Consider the following 21,005-nt stretch of genomic DNA (forward strand, 5'->3'; position numbering starts at 1 on the left):
TTGTGGTAGTGGCGCCACTTACGCAGAGTTTCGCGTAATATTCCCTATTCATCGATAATTAAAGCTTGACCAGGAATATATGATCACGCGCCATGTTGGGGAATTTCACTGTAACTAATATTTTCATACTATACTAAACTGTCACCCTATACATGAGAATAACAGCGCCCTCTTGACAATGATCATATATTACTGGTAAGGCTTTACAAGAAAAGCAATTAATATGAAAAACTACCCCAATGCGTGGATGCATTTTTCCTTTTATCGTGCAATTAAATGTAGGTAAAATATCTTATCTTAATACTTTAATCTAGGTATTTGAATGATAGTCGATATCTTCAAATGCTAAAAAATCAGATAACAAACAAAGAGGATATAATAGGAAAGAGCGGTACTGTCATAGTTAATTTAGTAACCACAGTAAATTCACTGCCATCTATCGACACATGATTAAAACTAAAAATGAAGATGTATAAAAATACCATAAAATGTATTTATATATGGATAAATGATTTTTTTTATTTGCATTAATTATTTTATATGATTTTGACCCATGTACTTAAATAACAAACGAAACTGTCAACGCCCTCTATCCGAGAGTAGGCCAAAGGTAGTGGCGCCATCTGATCGAGAATCAAATTTTCTTAATTTTCGAGGCACGTTTTTCCTTAGACTGTATCCATCTATTACGGAGTTATATCTATCTTTGATAAAAATGACGAAATAAATGATGAAGATTGATATGAGGTAAATATGAATTCGACATTAAATTAGTAGGTAAAGTCGACATCAGATAGGTAAATCGGAGCGGCCAAGTTCGCGGGAGTTATGGATTGTAAAAAAGCTGGCCAAGTGCGAGTCGGACTCGCACACCGAGGGTTCCGTACTTTTTAGTATTTGTTGTTATAGCGGCAACAGAAATACATCATCTGTGAAAATTTCAACTGTCTAGCTATCACCGTTCATGAGATACAGCCTGGTGACAGACGGACAGACAGACGGACAGACGGACAGCGGGGTCTTAGTAATAGGGTCCCGTTTTTACCCTTTGGGTACGGAACCCTAAAAAGCTATAACTTACAAGGGAGTTATAGCTTTTTTAGGGTTCCGTAGCCAAATGGCAAAAAACGGATCCCTTATGGATTTGTCATGTCTGTCTGTCTATCCGTCTGTCCGTATGTCACAGCCACTTTTTTCCGAAACTATAAGAGCTATACTGTTGAAACTTGGTAATTAGATGTATTCTGTGAACCGCATTAAGATTTTCACACAAAATTAGAAAAAAAAACAATAAATTATGGGGGCTCCCCAAACTAAAAAAAAAATCTCATCAAACCCATACGTGTGGGGTATCTATAGATAGGTCTTCAAAAATGATGTTGAGGTTTCTGATATAAATTTTTTCTAAACTGAATAGTTTGCGCGAGAGACACTTCCAAAGTGGAATATTGGTTTGAACGAGATCTAGTAAGTAGATTTTTTTTAATCCATACTAATATTATAAATGCGAAAGTCTGTCTGTCTGTCTGTGTGTTGCCTCTTCACGCTTAAACCGCTGAATCGATTTAGATGAAATTTGGCATAGAGATAGGTTGAGTCCCTGAGAAGGACATAGGATAATTTTTATCCCGAAAATCATCCCTTAAGAAAGTGAAAAGCGGGGTGGAATTGAGATAATTAATGAAGTGTCTGCTAATTTGTGTGCAAAATATGCTCAAATTGAATAATTGCTATGAAATTTTTTCCAGGCGCTATGCTTGCTTTAGCTGCTGTTAGTAAGTCCGCGCAGACGAAGTCGCGGGCAAAAGCTAGTACGTTATAAATCGTAAACCGCAATTTACCTTTCACTCACGTTTCACATAAAAATAAATACATTGTTTAAATTGTGTAATGTACGGAACCCTCGGTGCGCGAGTCCGACTCGCACTTGGCCGGTTTTTTCTATAATCATGTCACTGATTCATACGAATTAACTAGGTATAAATGAGTTTTACTTTTAAAATACTAATGTTTATAATTTTTCATCACACTTGTTTAGTAAGCGAGCTATTTCACGCATGTGCAGCGGGAGGCATATATTAACTTATACTAGAGCGGTACTGTCATAGTAAATTTTGTAACCCCAGTAAATTCACTGCCATCTGTCGACACACTTTAAAACTAAAAATAAATATTTATAAAAATACGATAAAATGTATTTAAATATGGATATTTTTTTTTTTTGCATTAATTATTTTTATGATTTTGACCCATGTTCTTTCACTAATATGCGATAAAATTGTTAAATAACCAACGAAACCGTCAACGCCATCTATACGACAGTAGGCCAAAGCTAGTAGCGCCCTCTGAACGAGAATCAAATTTTCTTGATTTTCGAGGCACGTTTTTTCCTTAGACTGTATCCATCTATTACGGAGTTATATCTATCTTTGGCGGGAGGTAAAGTTCATTTTCCTCCCACGGGAGTTATGGCTTTTTTTTATGTCACTAACTCATACGAACCAAGTATAGTAAAATACTTGTATAGTAGTCAAGGTATAAAATGAGCGTTACTTTCAAAATGCTAACGCTTATAATTTAATTGTTTTTTTAAATATTTAATTTGAAACTGTAATAGATGTCATATATTAAAGAAAAAGTGACGAAGCCCTCCAGTGGTGAAGGCCGGATAAAATCCTATAAAATCCGGCCTTCACCACTGGAGGGCTTCGTCACTTTTTCTATAATATATGACATCTATTACAGTTTTTAATTTATATATAGTAGTGTGACTACTTAAAAAAACACAAATCAAAATATTTAATAAAATAATTTGATTTGTTCCCAAACTTGTTAATATTTAATTTGATTAATTTAATAGCCGTTTAATATATTTTTACACAATTTTCAATGGTGGCCGAATACGGACGGGTCCGTGCCTTCGATACCTAACCAGTAGAAAAATGACAATATGGCGGACGAATGTCTGAAATTTATTTACCGTTATGGATGGTATAGAAAGGATGCCAATCTCTTATGACAGAATTGTTGCAAAAGTGATCGCTTTTAGCTTTAAATAATAGTTCCTAATCTCTCCGGTGGCGCTAGTTAGGCTCTGGGACATGAGTATAACATGAACCATATAAGGCAACAAATAACCCGACCAAATTGCGTAGGTTGTGTTTGGTAGTATTTCGGTGTATGGTGGCGCTGCCAAATTACTGTTTTTTGATGGACACTTTTCGTACATAGAGATTTGGCTCCTTCATATAGTCTCCATGTTTACCGTATTTAAATAATTATTTCTTTTAAAATTTAGTTTTTTTCTTTGCAAGTGTGATGAAAAACATAGTGCGTAACACCGGGGGTAAGAATATTGTTACTCGAGTCTTTAATTCATTCCAGCCTGCCGCTGTCGTGAATGTATAGACTCTCGTCCAATATTTAAATTACCCGCCTCGTTGCACAATGTACTATAGTATTTTAGTTAAATATTTAAAAATATTTAATTTGATCATTACGAGTAAATAAGAAAAAATACAATTTAAATTACTATAGAATTCATGCAATTACATACAGTACAGTAACTTTTCTTTATAGAAATAGATTTAAAAATGTCAATTCTGCTAAGTCGGCAGGAGCAAGCGCCTCAAATACTCTGCTTTGGAAGCCACCTATGACTTCGTGCCCGTCGCCGTCGAGACTGCCGGGCCCTGGGGGCGGGAGGCGCGTGAGCTCTTCCGAGAGCTTGGCGAGCGCCTCAGAGAGAAAGGGAGTGACCCCCGTTCTGAGTCATGCCTTGTCCAACAGGTCTCCATCGCCATACAGCGGGGTAACGCTGCTAGTGTGATGGGGACCTTTGGACCCGGCATGGCTCAGAACGGGTTTTAGTTTCTAATTTTTTATATTTCTTGTATTATAAATATATATATGTATACATCAAATGACACAAATACTATATATGATACAAATGATATAAATTCTCTTTTAGAAAACATATCAAATTCTTAAAAATGGAAAAGAAAATAAAATTCATAAAAGAAATTAGAATATATATTATATAAATCTGACTACATAAACCGAAATATGACCTACATAAAATATTTGATGTGCTTTCTTACCTGAGAATAGAATAGAATACTTTATTCGTAAACACACACAGAGAATAGAGACATACATTAAAAGAACATGAAAATAAAGTGTCACGAAATGGCCCCATCTCAGCATGCTGCTGGCGACTTCCAGCGCTGATCTTCCGATGAGACCTGATGGTCATGGTGGTGATGGTCATTCTCACGGTCATGGTGGTGATGGTCATTCTCACCTGATGGTGAGAATGAGCTGAGCTGTGTCATGCACCTTCACTTATAATTAATACATATAATATAATGATTTTAATTGTTACATGTTTTTATTACAGTTTCTGGTTTGGACCATGCATGTTTGTCTGTCAAGTAGTCCTCGACTCTGCAACAAGCCTTCAACATCAAATACTTTTTTAAGTAATTCTTAAGAGCTGGAAAGGTAATCTTGAATCATTTTCAGGTAATTATCTATTTTCAGACTTAGATTGCTCATTAAAATATAATCCTGCGAGCTTTTCAATAGATTATTTTCTTGAAATTTAATAATCTATATCATGGGAGTAATAGGCTTACCTACTTACCGTCTAAATTAAGCACACGGATATAGAACACTAGCTTAAGCGGAATTATTAGTAATTTGGGTAGCTTATTTTTTATCCAATCTGCTTTTTATCGATTCCCACTTCTTCCACCCCCCTTTTCACCCCCTTAAAGGATGACTTCTGGGATAAAAACTACCCTATGTCCTTCCCCGGGAATCAAATTATCTCTATACCAGATTTCAACTAAATCGGTACAGCGGTTTAAGCGTGAAGAGGTAACCGACAGACATACTTTCGTTTTTATAATATTAGTATGGATTCATAACGTTAGGATAAAAAAGGCGAAGACTATTTCTAGTATTTCTTTACTAACAATTATACTTGTTTATTTCTTGGGTTAAACTTTATCGCAAAACATAAAAATAATGTACAGATGGAGGTCTTAATACTTAATTTTCCGTTGTTATTAATTGAATAATGAAAAGTCTGTCAGAGTTATTAACTGTACGAGTAGAAGAGGTGTAAAGTGTAATAAAAAATGGAATTTTAATTAAGGGAAAACTAAAAGCTGTAATAGATGTCATATATTAAAGAAAAAGTGACGAAGCCCTCCAGTGGTGAAGGCCGGATTCGAACCGGCGTCTTTAGCTATCGCGGCTAACGCCATGAACCCCTAGGCCACCCCGCCACGGCGGTGCCCGTCCGAATATCTCGACTATATGCCATCTTAATATATGACATCTATTACAGCTTTTAATTTATATATAGTAGTGTGACTACTTAAAAAACACAAATCAAAAAATATTTAATAAAATAATTTGATTTGTTCCCAAACTTGTTTAAGGGAAAACTATGTAAATAATGTAATACACAAAAATCTGTTAATAAAATGTAAATGTAAATGTAAAATGTAATGTAATTGTGCTTCCACGTTTGAAAATCGAAAAAAATGGCGCCTTAGAGGATATAACCAAACGGAGTAGCCATTAACAGGCTCTCATTCTCATTCCCTCTGTCGAAAATAGGCGGCCAATGGTCATACACAATGTATAGACTGACGTTTATCTGACATGGCTATTTTTACGTTACGTATACATTTGACGTGCCCCTCCCCCGCAAAAATCCGCAGACTGATTTGTACAGAAAATTACAGACAAGACGTCTCCGTTGGTTATATCCTAATTCATAACTCAAAACTAAACCCACCTACGTACTAATAGCTAGACTTCCTAGTAGTGTTTTTAATCAGAGCTTAACTCAAGTTAATGAAAATAACTTGACTCCAACGCATCATGCAACCTACCTTATATACCTTACTAATTTAAATATCTGGGAGACCGAGCTTTGCTCGGAAAACATACAGTATGTCTCTGACTATGGGGCTTTAAATTAGCCTCATGCATGAAGTTTATATTTGAGCGAAATATGTTTTATTCGGATGTTTGTTACCGTTATATCATGTTACAAATGCATTTCCGTTTTTAAATTACCATTTAATTACTTAAAATTATAAATAAAAAGTACAAAAATTTGCCCGCGAAAAGCTAGTGAGCGAAACGCTCGAAACGCCACGTGACGTCACGCGTTCGACACATTAGTGTCATTAGTAGCAAACGTCAGTTGGGCCGCCCAACGTGTGACGTCATCACGCTCTGTCGAATTCGCGCCAAAAATTATGAGCGTTTCAACCGCTCAAAAGTTTTCAACATTTAAAATATTTTTGAATAAAATAATGTTAAGGTTTACAAAAGTATTTTTATCATTTCCGGTGTTCCAACGATATAAATTATGAATCCAAAAATAAAAATAAATTCATGCATGGAGCTAATTCAGGGCTCGATTCTACTCGCTAAACTGAGCTACTTTTATTATGGGACCTAATCCTAATATCGCGAATTTTTTTTTTTGCTTTTCCATAGAAAACGTCGACATCTGTTCAGCCAAAATGTATAGAATAGAATAGAATAGAATAGAATAGAATTTCTTTATGAAAAAGCCAAGTTATTTTTCACGATTTCGGGGTTGGTCCCATAATAAAAGTAGCTCAGTTTAGCGAGTAGAATCGAGCCTTGAATTTAAAGCCCCATTGTCAGAAACACCCTGTATAAAAACACAAAAATGCGCGTTTGCCCAGACAAGACCTACCTAGAACGATTTTTCGCCCCCGAAAACCCCCATATAGCAAATTGTATCGAAATCGTTAGAGCCGTTTTCGAGTTCCACGAAATATATAAATATATATAGATAGGATATATACAAGAGCAGCTCGTTTAGAGGTAAAAGATAAGATTAATGTCAAAAATTGCCAAGACGAAAGCAATTTACATTTTCAAAAATAAAGATTCAATATACAAATGGAATGGGCGATCTTTTTATAGGCCTCTGGGCGGATAGAGGTTAAATTAAAAACACCTGAAAACATTTTTATATAATAGCGCTGTTCGCATTACCTCAAGAAAATTAAAAAAACCGGCCAAGTGCGAGTCGGACTCGCCCACCGAGGGTTCCGTACTTTTTAGTATTTGTTGTTATAGCAGCAAGTAGCAACAGAAATACATCATCTGTGAAAATTGATGGCCTGGTGACAAACAGACGGACAGTGAGGTCTTAGTAAAAGGGTCCTATTTTTACCCTTTGGGTACGGAACTCTAAAAATCAGCGAAAATAATTCGTGTATTATTGAAATTTGGACCTTGTAGTGTCCAGATGAACATACTAAAAATTTTCGGGGGTGGGGATTGTGAAGAGTGTAGGGGGGGGGGGGGGGGGTGAAGGTAACTTTTTTCAGATTTTTGCTCATATCTCTAATATCTGTACTCATAATGTTAATGTGACTAAAGTGTAAATAATAGCTAGTGATAATTTGTATTTTATTTGTAATTGAATTTTTTATTTTATTTTATTTTATTAACTAATACATATGTATTATATCGTATAGAACGTATTATATATTTTCGTATTAATTTTAACCAAACATAAAAATATAAAAACATAAATAATTAAATGAACTAAAAATATCTACATATATTTACAAGTAAAAAATGGGAATTAACTAATTGTATTTTTCATTTGTAATTTTAATACCTATTAACTTTGTCTGAAATAAAATAATTTAATTTAAATTTTATTTATTTAAAGTGTATCCGCAAGAAAGAAAAGAAATTTGTCTTAGGTGGCACCGTCGTTTTTAGGTGCAGAAACTGCAGAGATTGCTTGGACAAGTTGGACAGATGTTTTCCACAAACATATGGCAATAGGTACGAACAGATATCACTGATATCTTATCATCGTATTATCGTGTTGATAAGTCATGCATTCAGTCCTCATGGCGAAGCAGTGAAAGTGAGGTTTTGCATGTGTTGAAAAGGAATTTCTCATGTAGTATTTGTAAAGCTAAGGTACGTAGATATTTACTAGTGTAAGGTTCCAAAATTGTTATCACATGTATGTTCACTTTAGTTACATGTAAACTATGGATGGTTTAGAAAGGATCGCAATCTCTTATGGCAGAATTGTTGTAAAAGTGACCGCGTTAAGCTTTAAATAATAGTTCCTAATCTCTCCGGTGGCGCTAGTTAGGCTCTGGGACATGAGTATAACATGAACCATATAAGGCAACAAATGACCTGACCAAATTACGTAGGTTGTTTTTGGTAGTATTTCGGTGTATGGTAGCGCCGTCTAATTACTGTTTTTTGATGGACACTTTTCATACATAGAGATTTGGCTCCTTTATACAGTCTCCATGATGCAAACGTTTCATATGTAATTTATTTAAAATACAAAACACTCATTTATTTAATGATGTCTAAACGACTTGACAATTAAGAACAATCTATAAATTGTATATACAGCTGCCAATCACAATGAAAATATATATATATATATATATATATATATATATTAACATTTAAATTAAGAACAAATTTAATATCAGCGTTGGCTGTAGGTTCGAAAATTGGCGGATCGTTGCCCACTGGCGGGAAACTTGAAAATTAAAAAAAAAAGTAAAAAAAAAGGTTAGCGAGGAAAAAACAAGAGGAGGATGAGCGGAAAGATTGTGGAGCGGACATACCTTAATTGTCTGTTTTAAATGTTTATTATTATATCTGAGAATAAATATAAGTTTGTCCTGCATTTGTTGGAGTTTCTATCTTAGAGGAGGCTATATCTTACACTACCTATTATTAGATCTACCTAGATCTTCCGCTTTTGTCAGTCAGTGAAAATCAAGGCTCGGAACCGGTTTTTTCTTCATACAAAAAATACCGGTATTATTACGTTCTTTGGGTTATTATTTAATTTTTAATGGCACAATCTAATAATACGAAGTTGTTACCTAAATACATGATTCAGTCCTACGTAAAGAGCATAAAATAATTAAAAATATTGAGCTATTTCGGGGTTTTTCAGAAAAACCCGGTTCCGAGCCCTGGTGAAAACTACGCTGTGATTTTCTATAATTTGTTTTTAGGGTTCCGTACCCAAAGGGTAAAAACGGGACCCTATTACTAAGACTCCGCTGTCTGTCTGTCTGTCCGTCTGTCACCAGGCTCTCATGAACCGTGATAGACAGTTGAAATTTCACAAATGATATATATTTCTGTTGGTAATGTTTGAAAGTAAATATTATTAAGGTTTTCCAAATTGTATTTCTGTTTGTTTAGGTTAATGGTAATTTTAAGTTGTTTTTATGTATTGATTTTGACATGTGCGTATTTGATAAATAAACGATATTCCCTATTTCTGATGCCGCTATAACAACAAATACTAAAAATAAAATAAAATAATTATTTAAGTGGGGCTCCAATACAACAGACGTGACTTTTTGCGGTTTTTTGCGTAATGGTACGGAAATCTTCATGCGCGAGTCCGACTCGCACTTGGCCGGTTTTTTAACTTGAAATCGAGTTTTTTTGCGATGGTTCTTAGCTATGTTTCAAAGAAATCGGTCCAGTTTGATTTGAAGAGTATTCAGCTCTTCTCAAAAATGATGTAAGGCATTTTTTGGCATAAAATGGGGCATTTTCTATGAAAAGGGACCTTATTGTCGATGGCGCTTACGCCGCACAGCATCGCGCGTCATTGTATTTATATCGGAGCATCGTTTATAATGGCGTAAGCGCCATCGACAATGGTCCCTTTTTATAGAAAATAACACAAATGGATTTTGTTGGCATGTGGCGTGGGGGGTTGGCATATGAAATTTTTATACGACGATCTTTTCCCGCTGACTCGTCCTAATTCAGACTTTGCTGTTAATTGGTTTGTTTGCTTGCTTGGGGCTGGTGATAATGATAACGCCCACGACAAACCATGACTGTCTATAAACTTTTTTACAGTACATATGGTGCTACTCTCTCGCACTAGTGCGTAAAGAGCACTTTTCGTCCATATGTCTAAAGTTTAAAGGGCCATATGTACTGTAAAGCGTTGTACGATACACGTGCGAAAAGGTAATTCGCAACTCGTGTCGATTTAAAACACTCCCTGCGGTCGTGTTTTAATTTATCGCCACTCGTTTCGAATTTTATCTTTTCCGCACTTATATCGTAAATAACTATTTAAGCGACTTAAAAAAAGGAAGTTATTAGAAATTATTTACTCAAGTTACTCTAGTATAAATACAGATTAATTAAATAGACATTAATCCTTTCCCATCGATTTTTTACGGAAACGCACGAACGTGTGATGCTATTTCAGTCAACCTCAGTACAAAAAGTACTGAGGTTGACTGAAGTAGCATGACAAATATGAACGTTTCAGAGAAAATACGATGGAAAAGGATTATTCAGTACATCTGTACACTGCTATTATACTGGGTGTTTTTGTAATGTTTGACGTTACTCTGAAGGGTGAACAACTTTTATTATAAATTAAATATATTAATAACGGGTCACTCACGTATTTTAAGTCGAAAAAGCTCGACATATTTCACTCCATACCGAGTAGTGTCATCAGGAGCTTGCGTTGACGGTGACGGACCGGCGCAGAGAGCGGGCCGCAGCCCTCCGCGCCCGATGACTCGGCGCCGGTGGTGGCAGGGGGGACGACAAATTACCCTCGTTTACGGCATTATTGTCAAATGATGTGTTGCACACAACACTACCCACACACGACCTAACACAGCTCGGAGGCATTGCCCAACCCCAATCACGGTAAATATTCGGATGACGACTAATTTCGACAGCCTCCCATACATTTCGCTGAATCACAAACTTTTCTTTCGCAAGCACCATAGAAATATGAATATGGCCAGCACGGTTACCTTATCGAAACGGGGTGAAACATGTCGAGCGTTTTTCGACTTAAAATACGTGGGTGACCCGTTATTAATATTTAATATGTCTGTGTCTCACGAAAGTTTTGTTATTAAAACTTTTATTATAGGACCCATCCTAACACTTTTATCGTCTTTAAGCGTAAGCGTTATTCTATATCTGTGGTAGTCCTATACCTAGTCTGCGGTTTTAAGTCCATTGTTTTAATTTAATAGGGACCATTTGATTTCCAGCGTATCATGACGACCCGGCCGTACCAAGGCTACCCCTACGCCAACCCGCAAGTGATAGACGCGCCGTCCATCGACGCGGCCACCGCCAGCCGGTGGAACAACTTGCCCCGTCGTCCCCTTCACCCGCCACAACCAAAGAATGTGGATTTCCCTGATTGCAGTCAGGTAATTATTTTATAGTGTTTAAAGGCCTTTGGACTCGACTTACAACTCAAAAGATTTAAAGTGCCAGTTGGTGAAACAACTTGCCCCATCGTCCCCTTCACCCGCCACAAACTACCTTTACCTATAGATGACAGGAAAACCTATTAGAAATGTGGAGTCAAGTTCAAGTGTGAGTCGACTTAATTACTTAATGTTTGATCCGACCCCTACGGGTTTTTTAGACATTTCACTCACGTTTCACATAAGAAAAACATTGTTAAGAATTGAGTAATGTACGGAACCGACCGAACCGAACCGACTCGCACTTGGCCGGTTTGTTTTACTACGAACGGCAATATGTTTCGTTTCGCTTACAGAAGGTATCCGGTAAGAAACATCCGGACGCAGAACCTGATCCGGTCATCTACATAGACGTGCCGGAGAGCTCCGGCAGCGATGTCGCCAGTCCGGCTTCTAGTCGGAACCGTAAATCCGAGTCGCACTCGGAGCCGGATCCGGTGATCTACATAGACGTGCCGGAGAGCTCCGGAAGCTACGTCGCCGGCCCGGCTTCTAGTCGGAACCGTAAATCCGAGTCGGACTCGGAGCCGGATCCGGTGATTTACATAGACGTGCCGGACGGCGAGGGTAGCGACGTCGCTGGACCGGCGCGGCTCGAACCGGAGCCCGAATATGTGCAAGTAAGTTGGAATTTTTGTACTTATAAGTAAACTCGCGACCCGCCCCGGCGTCGCAAGGCTTACACAAAACCTTAACAAATTATACACCTAAACCTTACTCAAGAATCACTCTATTGATAGGTGAAAACCGCATGAAAATCCGTTTGAAATGTGTTTTTACTGTACCTATATTAAATTTAATGTTATATTTCTAAATAAATTTATGTGATATCACATTAATTTATTTATATTAAACAGTGATACTACGACGGCTTTTAGTCCCCGTTGGCCCGTTTTAATATAATAAAATACGAGTATTTAACTAAAGCAGTCCAACGCAGGAGACGATATTCTACGACCCGTTCGAGAACCGCCGGATCGACCGGCAGAAGCCATCCGACACGGACACGGCCTCCGGCGCCGGCCCGTCGCGGCCGACGCCACCCAACACTTTGGATGTCCGCGGGCTCTCGGACTCATCAGGTAAGTCTATTGACGAGGCGTTAGTTTCCGAAATCGCGTAATTGCCACATTGAAAGATTTCTGCAATTTTTTTTTCTATTAATTTATGTAATAGGAAGCAAACGAACAGACGAACCGCCTGATGGGAAGCAGTCATCGCCGCCCATGGACATAAGCAACATCAGAGGAGCCACTAAAGGATGACTCACGTTAGACCGGGCCGTGTCCGGGCCGGAGCTTCCGGCGCTTACTTTTCTATGACATGGCAGGTGATCACGTGATGCTTTCCATAGAAAACGAAGCGCCAGAAGCTCCGGCCCGGACACGGCCCGGTCTAACGTGAGTCATCCTTTATGCGTTGCCCATTGAGAACCGTAAATACCTGCTTCTAGAAGAACCCCATGTCCTAGTCCAAGGGAAACACCTCAGAAGGTAGCTCATTCCACAACTTGCACGTTTTGGGCAAAAACGAGCAAGATGAACGCTTTTTAAATGGGGATTGAAATTTTCCGTTTACAAAATGAAAGTTTGCGTAATTACCTTTACATTTACTCCTCCTATGTCAATTTGATTCTCTTCAGGCTACGGAGGCTCTACAAAAGAGGCCTCAATCTACGGCTGCGACGACTTCTCATTGTCACCCCTACCGGTAGGACAATACCCTGATCTGCCCCCGGCGTACAGCGAGATCGACACGCCACACACGACACACACGCCACAGACGCCGCCCGAGAGTACGCCAACGCCACCGGAGCCGCCGAGAACTGTCGTCATTACTCAAGGTAATTTTGCCTAATGAGGGCTACCGCGTTTAATTTCGCCGCTAGGGGCGCTAGTGTAGATGGAGTGACACAATCTAGTCTTTTAAAGACGTTTAAATATGTAGCCTTTCTTGTAGTTAGGGTCGTAAACACATTTTCTGTATTTCAGGCAACTATAATCGTCCACCTGTCGAGTCATCCATCGGCCTCCCGAGTCCGGACCGAAAAGTGGTATATTGCCAACACTGTTCCCAACGAGTCCACACGCTGGTTATACGGGAAATTGGACCCATCACGCACTGGATTGCGTGCTTTCTGTTCATATTTTTGTAAGTATAAGCCTCTATAGGCCCCCAGTCCTAGCAGTCCAAAATAAAAAAAAGGTGTGAAGGGTAATCGTCCCATAGAAAATTTGAATTTCGCGCCTTCTTCTACTGACGAAGTTGTTTGACCGGCTATAGTAACCTTATGTACAATCGAGGACATTCCCGGTGAACCACCTTAAGGGCAAAAATCGTTTTAACGTCATGCAGACGGTCAGGCGATATACAAAAGTGATGACCAAATAGCATGGCACTTAAAAATGTGGGTGTTGAAAGAAAAAGGTTAGCTCAGGTAAAGTTTATTGCCGTGCATTGTCTTTGTGACGGCCGGCATTTGCAAAATGATATAAGGAATCCAAAATGCATCCTAATTGGTTATCTTTGGGGAGGCGAAGCTTAGCCTATGGCGGTCAGCAAAATATTATCGGCGCGTGTCGATAATTTAGTATAGGTTAGAGCACGTGCTGATCCGGTTAAGATAATGTCTGTACCGCCGTAGATTAGAGATGTATAAAACACTTGATTATGATTTAATAAATCAGTTTAAGTTAACCCGACAACGGTGGCTTTTACTCACCCAACTATGTTCCTCTAAAGTGGTGACCCCGAGTGGGGTTCCCACGGGGACCGACGTGCACGGTTGCCACTTCGCTACAGTGGTAGCCCGTCGAAGGAACACGCACCTACTGAAATGTCTACACGAAGAGCTCCAGTGAAGAAGCCTCGGAAGTAAGTGACTGCGTCATTCAATTGCTGGTCGAGGAGGACTGACAAAGTGATCTCGTCTCAATTTGATTTCGCCACCCTTCCATCAAATGACATCACCGACACTGCCAAGTAACATCGCGGGAAAGCAGCGGCTACTCCCATTATATTCCGGTTTCCGGATTCTTGGATCACAGAATATCGTCAGAAGGGAGAAGAGATAATTACAACGAGCTTGACATGACTTCACGATGACACCAGACATCCACCAACGCTTTATGGCAAGAGGATCCTGATTAATCCTGATGTGGCACGCAGCAAACCTAGCGACCCGACTACTTTACTCAGCGCTCCACTACTAGTCGTCGCCCTCTACGCTCGCCTTGTCGGCTCTGAGCACCCCGCTCGCCACAATGGCTCGAGATTCTCCGCTCGCCACCCTGGCTCGAGCATCTCCGCTCGCCACGCTGGCTCTGAGCACCCTGGCTGCACTCTTCATACGTCCGCCCAGACGTATTAGAAGATATCGGCACGTCTCCGTTTCTTCCAAGAACGACAAGTTTAAGGAAAGGATACAACGGGGAGGACTGTCACAACGCATCAAGAATATATTCAAGGAAATTCACGCCAAATAGCAAATTAATAAAAATGAAGTCATGTGACCAGCTGTGATGTGTGAAAATGCAAGCAAGCACAATATGCGACACGCGCGAGGAAATTATTGTCAACGCAGCATGCGTCGAGACATGCCGCAGCGATTCATTTTCAAGTTCACGGTCGCGGGGCCGTGATTGAAGTTATAACGTCGTGGAAGGGAAATAATCGTATCGTAATCGTATCCTGTTCAGGACAGCTCCTGCGAGAGACCTGGTCGTCAACCCTACCGGTTGACTAAGGGGGGAGTATTATGGCGGTCAGCAAAATATTATCGGCGCGTGTCGATAACTTAGTATAGGTTAGAGCACGTGCTGATCCGGTTAAGATAATGTCTGTACCGCCGTAGATTAGAGATGTATAAAACACTTGATTATGATTTAATAAATCAGTCTAAGTCTACCCGTCAACGGTCTACCTTTTACTCACCCAACTACGTTTCTCTAAATAGCCTAAACAACAACAACTAATAAACTGTCCTTACTACCTATTGTTTGTCTCATTACCTGTTTTTACCCTTTTCATTATTAACATAAAGAATCCTAAATCTATCGTAATTGGTTATATCTATGGGAGGCGGAGTTTAGCTCGCTCGTAAGGATCGAGGTAACATTTTTCTGAAGTGCTTCACCGGCAATGTCCCCGATTGTACATACATACATATAATCACGCCTATTTCCTGGAGGGGTAGGCAGAGACCACGGATTTCCACTTGCTACGATCCTGGCATACCTCTTTCGCTTCCTTCACTTTCATAACATTCCTCCATTCCATTAGGGTGCTCTTGACCTGTCCTTTCTTCAGGATTTCCCCGATCTGATCAGAGAAAGTCCGCCGAGGTCTGCCCCTTCCAACTCCCGTTTCTACCTCTCCCTTATACACTCTGTTTGTAGCCTTCTTTCACTCATTCTTTCCACGTGTACAAACCATCTCAACATACCTTTCTCAATTTATGTCACTACATCTTCGTTCAGTCCACACTTTTCCCTTATCACCCGATTGTACATAAAACTTCTTTTTTCTAGGATGCCCTTCGTAGTGTTTGTGTACTGCACCAACTGGTTCACGTACAAGAACCACTATTGCCCCAACTGCAACAAGAAAATCGGCTACGAGATGCCCGCCATGTGCATCAGAATGACTTATATACGGACGGACACGGGATAAGCTTTTGACTAGGGCAGATTGGCAAACCGAGCCGATATAGTACATTTTACAACTAGTGTGAAAAGACATTTCACACGTGTTGTAAACGACGTTTTTTAATACAATTGCGAAAAAATAATAAATTAATATATCATTAGTAGAATCATACCACCAAACCAAACCAAAACCAAAAGTACCTATACAGCCCGCGATACTTGAGCTGCCGCAGCCCGCGATACCTTCATACTCGTGCGCGCCCCGGCCGCGGCCGCCGCGGGCCCGGCGCGGGTTGCTCAACGACACCTCCGAGTAACGAGTGAGGCCCTGGTACCTGCTCAAGCTAAATTACATTTTAACTGCGTTTCGAAAGTATAGTTTGGAACTAAAAAGTAAAAAGCACTAGTTCGAGAAATTGAGCTTCTCGCACGCTACGCAGCCACAAAAAGTACCACTTTTTGAGCAACTGTATTAAAAAATAAATATCAGGGGACATCTTACACAGATCAACCTAGCCCCTAACTAAGTAAAGCTTGTACTATGGGTGCTAGGCGACGATATACATACTTATAAACATAAATACATATATATATACATAGGAAACACCCATGACTCAGGAACAGATATTTGTGTTCATCACACTAATAAATGCCCTTACCGGGTATTGCCTTTGTACAAGTATTATGTGTTATTGTATTGTTGTTTTATTGTTTTTCCAAAAAAGTGAGTATTATTCATACTGCTACTACGGTGTATTTGATTTGTCAAAATCTTTAATTTCTGTATTATTTATGTCTAACAATATCTATTTTTTAAAGTATTTTATAAATGAAATTGTATATATAAATATATATAAGTTTAACTCAATAAGTAATTACCTGAATAAATAAAAAAAATGGGTTTATTAATAATTAATTTTCATTACATTATTATAAATTACATTACCTTATTAATTATAAAATATTATAATCAATGGCTCTGAACCTTATTTTAAAGCCAAATAAGTAATAGTTATTTTCCCCTCACTAGCTCGGAAAGCCGTCTTTTATCCTTTAAAACAAGCGGGGAAAAACGCATTTTATCCACTAGCGGGGAAAGTAATTTGACCTTGGATGGAGCGTGTTTAAGTAGCTTGACAGATAACAAAACGTAAAACGCTCATAATAATGGTTCGTACGATATTAATTATCATTAAATAAATGGTTTGAGAATCTAATAAAAAATACCAGATTTAGCTTCATTTAATGATTTTAAGTCATAACCCTTAAAATTCCATAATAAACGTTTGTTTTTTAATAATTATGTTAAATATAATTCTGAACGCACAAGTTAAGTCGATGCAATTTCAAAACGCATCATTGACATTTCATACGTCAGAAATGTCAACATTGTCAACAAAATTTTTACTTTAAAACTTCTCACGTAAAAGTACAGAATTTCCAGTTTTCTGTTATAATATCGTAAAAAAATGAGTGATTCCAGTTGATGATGATGATCTAATGCCTGTGGATGTTGCACTTTCCTCGCTATAGAGAGGGGAAAAGTTTTGTGTTACACACGGGTGCAAATGTATTTTACTTCTCGTGCGTTAAAACACTCGCTACGCTCAGGATTCTATTTTAGAACCACTCGCTTCGCTCGTGGTTCAACTATAGAATCCTTTCGCTTGCTCGTGTTCCAATCCCACACTCGCGGGTAAAATACAACTTTGCACCCGTGTATAACAAATAACTATTGTTTTACAAGGGGGCAAAGTTGTTGTTTAACCGCTCATTCTAATATTGATACCCGAGCAAGCGAAAGATTCCAAAGTTGAACCACGAGCATAGCGTTGCGAGGATTTCAACGCACGAGGGTTAAACAAACTTTGCCACCGAGTGAGACACAACATTTTTCACCACACCAACACAAGGAAAATACTAACTGTAAAATACCAAAAAAACAAACTAAAACAAATCCAATCCAAATGATCGAAAACATTTATCATTCACATCATCCAGCTTACATAAGGAAACAACTCAGTTTGGATCAGATTACTTTCCACACATGTGGTTAAAAATTAAAATGCATAAAGTGTTTAAAACTATGCGCACTGAACTAATTTAAAACTTATTTTACCCGATTAAGTCCCGTCGTTGTGAATAATAATATGTAAAAATCGTGAAAGTTTAAATCAAGAGGGCCTTTACTACAGTAACGTGTGGTGAAATAGTTATTTGTTATACAAGGGTGCAAAGTTGTATTTTACCCGCGAGTGTTTCAACACACGAGAAGTAAAATACATTTGCACCCGTGTGTAACACAAAACTTTTCCCCTCACTATAGCGAGGAAAGAGCAACATCCACAGGCGTTAGATCATCTTCATCACTGGAATCACTAACTTTTTTACGATATTATAACAGAAAACACTAGAAATTCTGATTTTTACGTGAGTCGGTGAGAAGAACAGTAAAAATTTTGTTGACAATGTTGACATTTCTGTTCTGACGTATGAAATGTCGACGATGCGTTTTGAAATTGCATCGACTCAACTTGTGCGTTCAGAATTATATTTAACATCATTATAAAAAATCTTACGTTTCTTATGGAATTTTAAGGTTTATGACTTAAAATTATTAAATAAAGCTAAATTTGGTATTTTTTATTAGATTCTCAAACCATTTATTTAATGATAATTAATATCGAACGAACCATTATTATGAGCGTTTTAGGTTTTGTTATCTGTCAAGCTACTTAAACACGCTCCATCCAAGGTCAAATTACTTTCCCCACTAGTGGATAAAATGCGTTTTTCCCCGCTTGTTTTAAAGGATAAAAGACGGCTTTCCGAGCTAGTGAGGGGAAAAATAATAAGTTAAAAACTAACCTGTTAAGTTTAATAGGACCTCCTGTTTTCCGGACCTTCAGCGCCTCCTCCCAAAAGTTCACCGCCTTAGGGAGGATCGTGTTCTGAAATTATGAATACATATTTGTGCCATTCTCAATCAAAAGGGTACTCATTGTCGGTTGTCAATAAGGCGCTATTTCCATATAGCTTCAATTTGAGATCAACCTTATCAAGTTATCAACAACCGACAATGTGGTACTTTTTGGTTGAAAACGTCACATTTAGATCAAATTTATCAGAGCACTGGTGGCCTAGCGGTAAGAGCGTGCGACTTGCAATCCGGAGGTCGCAGGTTCAAACCCCGGCTCGTACCCACGTGTTTCGGAACTTATGTACGAAATATAATTTGATATTTACCAGTCGCTTATGGGTGAAGGAAAACATCGCGAGGAAACCGGACTAATCCCAATAAGGCCTAGTTTCCCTTCTGGGTTGGAAGATCAGATGGCAGACGCTTTCGTAAAAACTAGTGCCTACGCCAATTCTTTTTTTTTCACAGCTTCCAGGGACTGTATAGACCCTGTGTAGACCTGAGTATATGGTTTTATTTTATACCTCCACGCGTTCTCGAGATAAAGGATCATGATAGACAGACGGACGGGCCGACGGACGGACAGGCAAAGTGATCCTATAACGGCTCCGTTTTTTCCTTTTGAGGTACGCAACCCTAAAAATAAAACAGGAAACAAATACTTACATTGATCATGTCGAATTTCTCTGGTTCTAATCTGTAAACAAAACAAAAATTAAGATATATCAATAATCAGTTGCAAGTGTGCATAGGCTACGGAGACCACATGCCATTAGGCGGACCGTATGCTTATTTGCCACTGATGTGGGTGCATTCCACGAGAATGTCCCTTACGAAACGCCGTTCTTCGAACACTTATATTGACCGGGATATAGACCGTGATTACCTTTTGTATTCCAAATTTTATATTAAAGGAAAAAATGGAAGTTACGCTTCCGGCAGGACTTGAACCCGCAACCTCCGCAATCCGTGCGTTGCTCATAACCAATTGAGCTACGGAAGCCTACCAGAACCTTGCAAATCTTTCCATTCCTTCCCTTATGAGCTTCCGATATTTCGACGCAGTTAAATGCATCTTGAGAACGGGAATGCACTTATTTTTTAGCCACCCTGTATATACTCGTATACATATCTTACCTATAGACAGAATGGTCATAAAATATGCTAATTCTGAGCGGCTGATCTATATTCCGTTTCTTCACGAGATGTGCCGGCTCTATGTGCACCCCTCTGATTACCTGTGAAAGAAACAGACAGAAGGTTAGTATCAGCGGATACAAAGCTGAGTATATGGTTTTAATTTCAACTCGATACCTTTATGCGTTCCCGAGATAGTCTTGACAGACAGACGGACGGACGGACAACAAAGTGATCCTATAAGGGTTCCGTACCCAAAGGGTAAAAACGGGACCCTATTACTAAGACTCCGCTGTCCGTCTGTCCGTCCGTCTGTCCGTCTGTCTGTCTGTCACTAGGCTGTATCTCATTAACCGTGATAGCTAGAGAGTTGACATTTTCACAAATGATGTATTTTTGTTGCCGCTATAACAACAAATACTAAAAAGTACGGAACCCTCGGTGCGCGAGTCCGACTCGCACTTGGCCGGTTTTTTCCTTTTAAGGTACGGAACCTTAAAAATGGTTGTAATCCAGCGGTGCTATTGGTTGATTCCCGCGTGTCTCCTCTCATTACGGCCTCAGTGGAAAGGCAACTTAAATTATTATTACAAGCTTTTTAACTAACTTTTCAATGTATCAGCATTGCGATACAGCGAGGAAATGCCGCCAGCATCCTTGGTACAATGCCTCAAGGGCCTATTTTAGATTTAAGCTAGTTACTAAATTCGTTTACGTAGTACCATTGTTGTATGTAAATAAATTGATATTACTTTGCTAACTTGCAATGTACCTATGTATGTATGTACTGTACAGTCGAGTTCATAAATATGTATACATTTATTCACCTTTATCTATTGCAATAAGGTGAAAAAATGTATACATTTATGAACTCGACTGTACATAAATTTAACTATACGTACGGGTCAAATCTTGCAAATTAAATTTGACCCTCTTCCCAACTTCCAATAAAGCCAA

At 38.8% G+C, this 21,005-nt stretch overlaps 2 protein-coding genes across 3 annotated transcripts in view; one reads left to right on the forward strand and one right to left on the reverse strand.

Annotated features, from left to right (window-relative positions):
• LOC134753356 (leishmanolysin-like peptidase) overlaps positions 1–21,005 on the reverse strand; it is a 194,931-nt gene that overhangs the window by 31,641 nt on the left and 142,285 nt on the right. For both annotated transcript variants that reach the window (XM_063689235.1, XM_063689236.1), the window contains exons 2-4: positions 20,049–20,149; positions 19,578–19,608; positions 18,860–18,942 (exon numbers count right to left, since the gene is read on the reverse strand). In XM_063689235.1, coding sequence (XP_063545305.1) covers positions 18,860–18,942; positions 19,578–19,608; positions 20,049–20,149 — 215 coding nt within the window. The remainder of the gene's footprint in view (positions 1–18,859; positions 18,943–19,577; positions 19,609–20,048; positions 20,150–21,005) is intronic.
• LOC134752995 (uncharacterized) lies at positions 11,120–16,031 on the forward strand. Its single transcript, XM_063688755.1, has 6 exons — positions 11,120–11,285; positions 11,642–11,965; positions 12,286–12,427; positions 12,988–13,188; positions 13,337–13,496; positions 15,875–16,031. The coding sequence occupies exons 1-6, from the start codon at positions 11,127–11,129 to the stop codon at positions 16,014–16,016; spliced, it is 1,128 nt and encodes a 375-aa protein (XP_063544825.1). The 5' UTR covers positions 11,120–11,126; the 3' UTR covers positions 16,017–16,031.

This window comes from Cydia strobilella, chromosome 26 (genome assembly GCF_947568885.1).
Source record: "Cydia strobilella chromosome 26, ilCydStro3.1, whole genome shotgun sequence".
NCBI classification, from domain to species: domain Eukaryota; kingdom Metazoa; phylum Arthropoda; class Insecta; order Lepidoptera; family Tortricidae; genus Cydia; species Cydia strobilella.

Coding starts and splice junctions, on each gene's coding strand:
- LOC134752995 (XM_063688755.1), top strand. CDS start 11,127: ATGACGACCCGGCCGTACCAAGGCTACCCCTACGCCAACCCGCAAGTG. Junction 13,189..13,336: donor AACTGTCGTCATTACTCAAG/GTAATTTTGCCT, acceptor TCTGTATTTCAG/GCAACTATAATCGTCCACCT. Junction 13,497..15,874: donor TGCTTTCTGTTCATATTTTT/GTAAGTATAAGC, acceptor TCTTTTTTCTAG/GATGCCCTTCGTAGTGTTTG.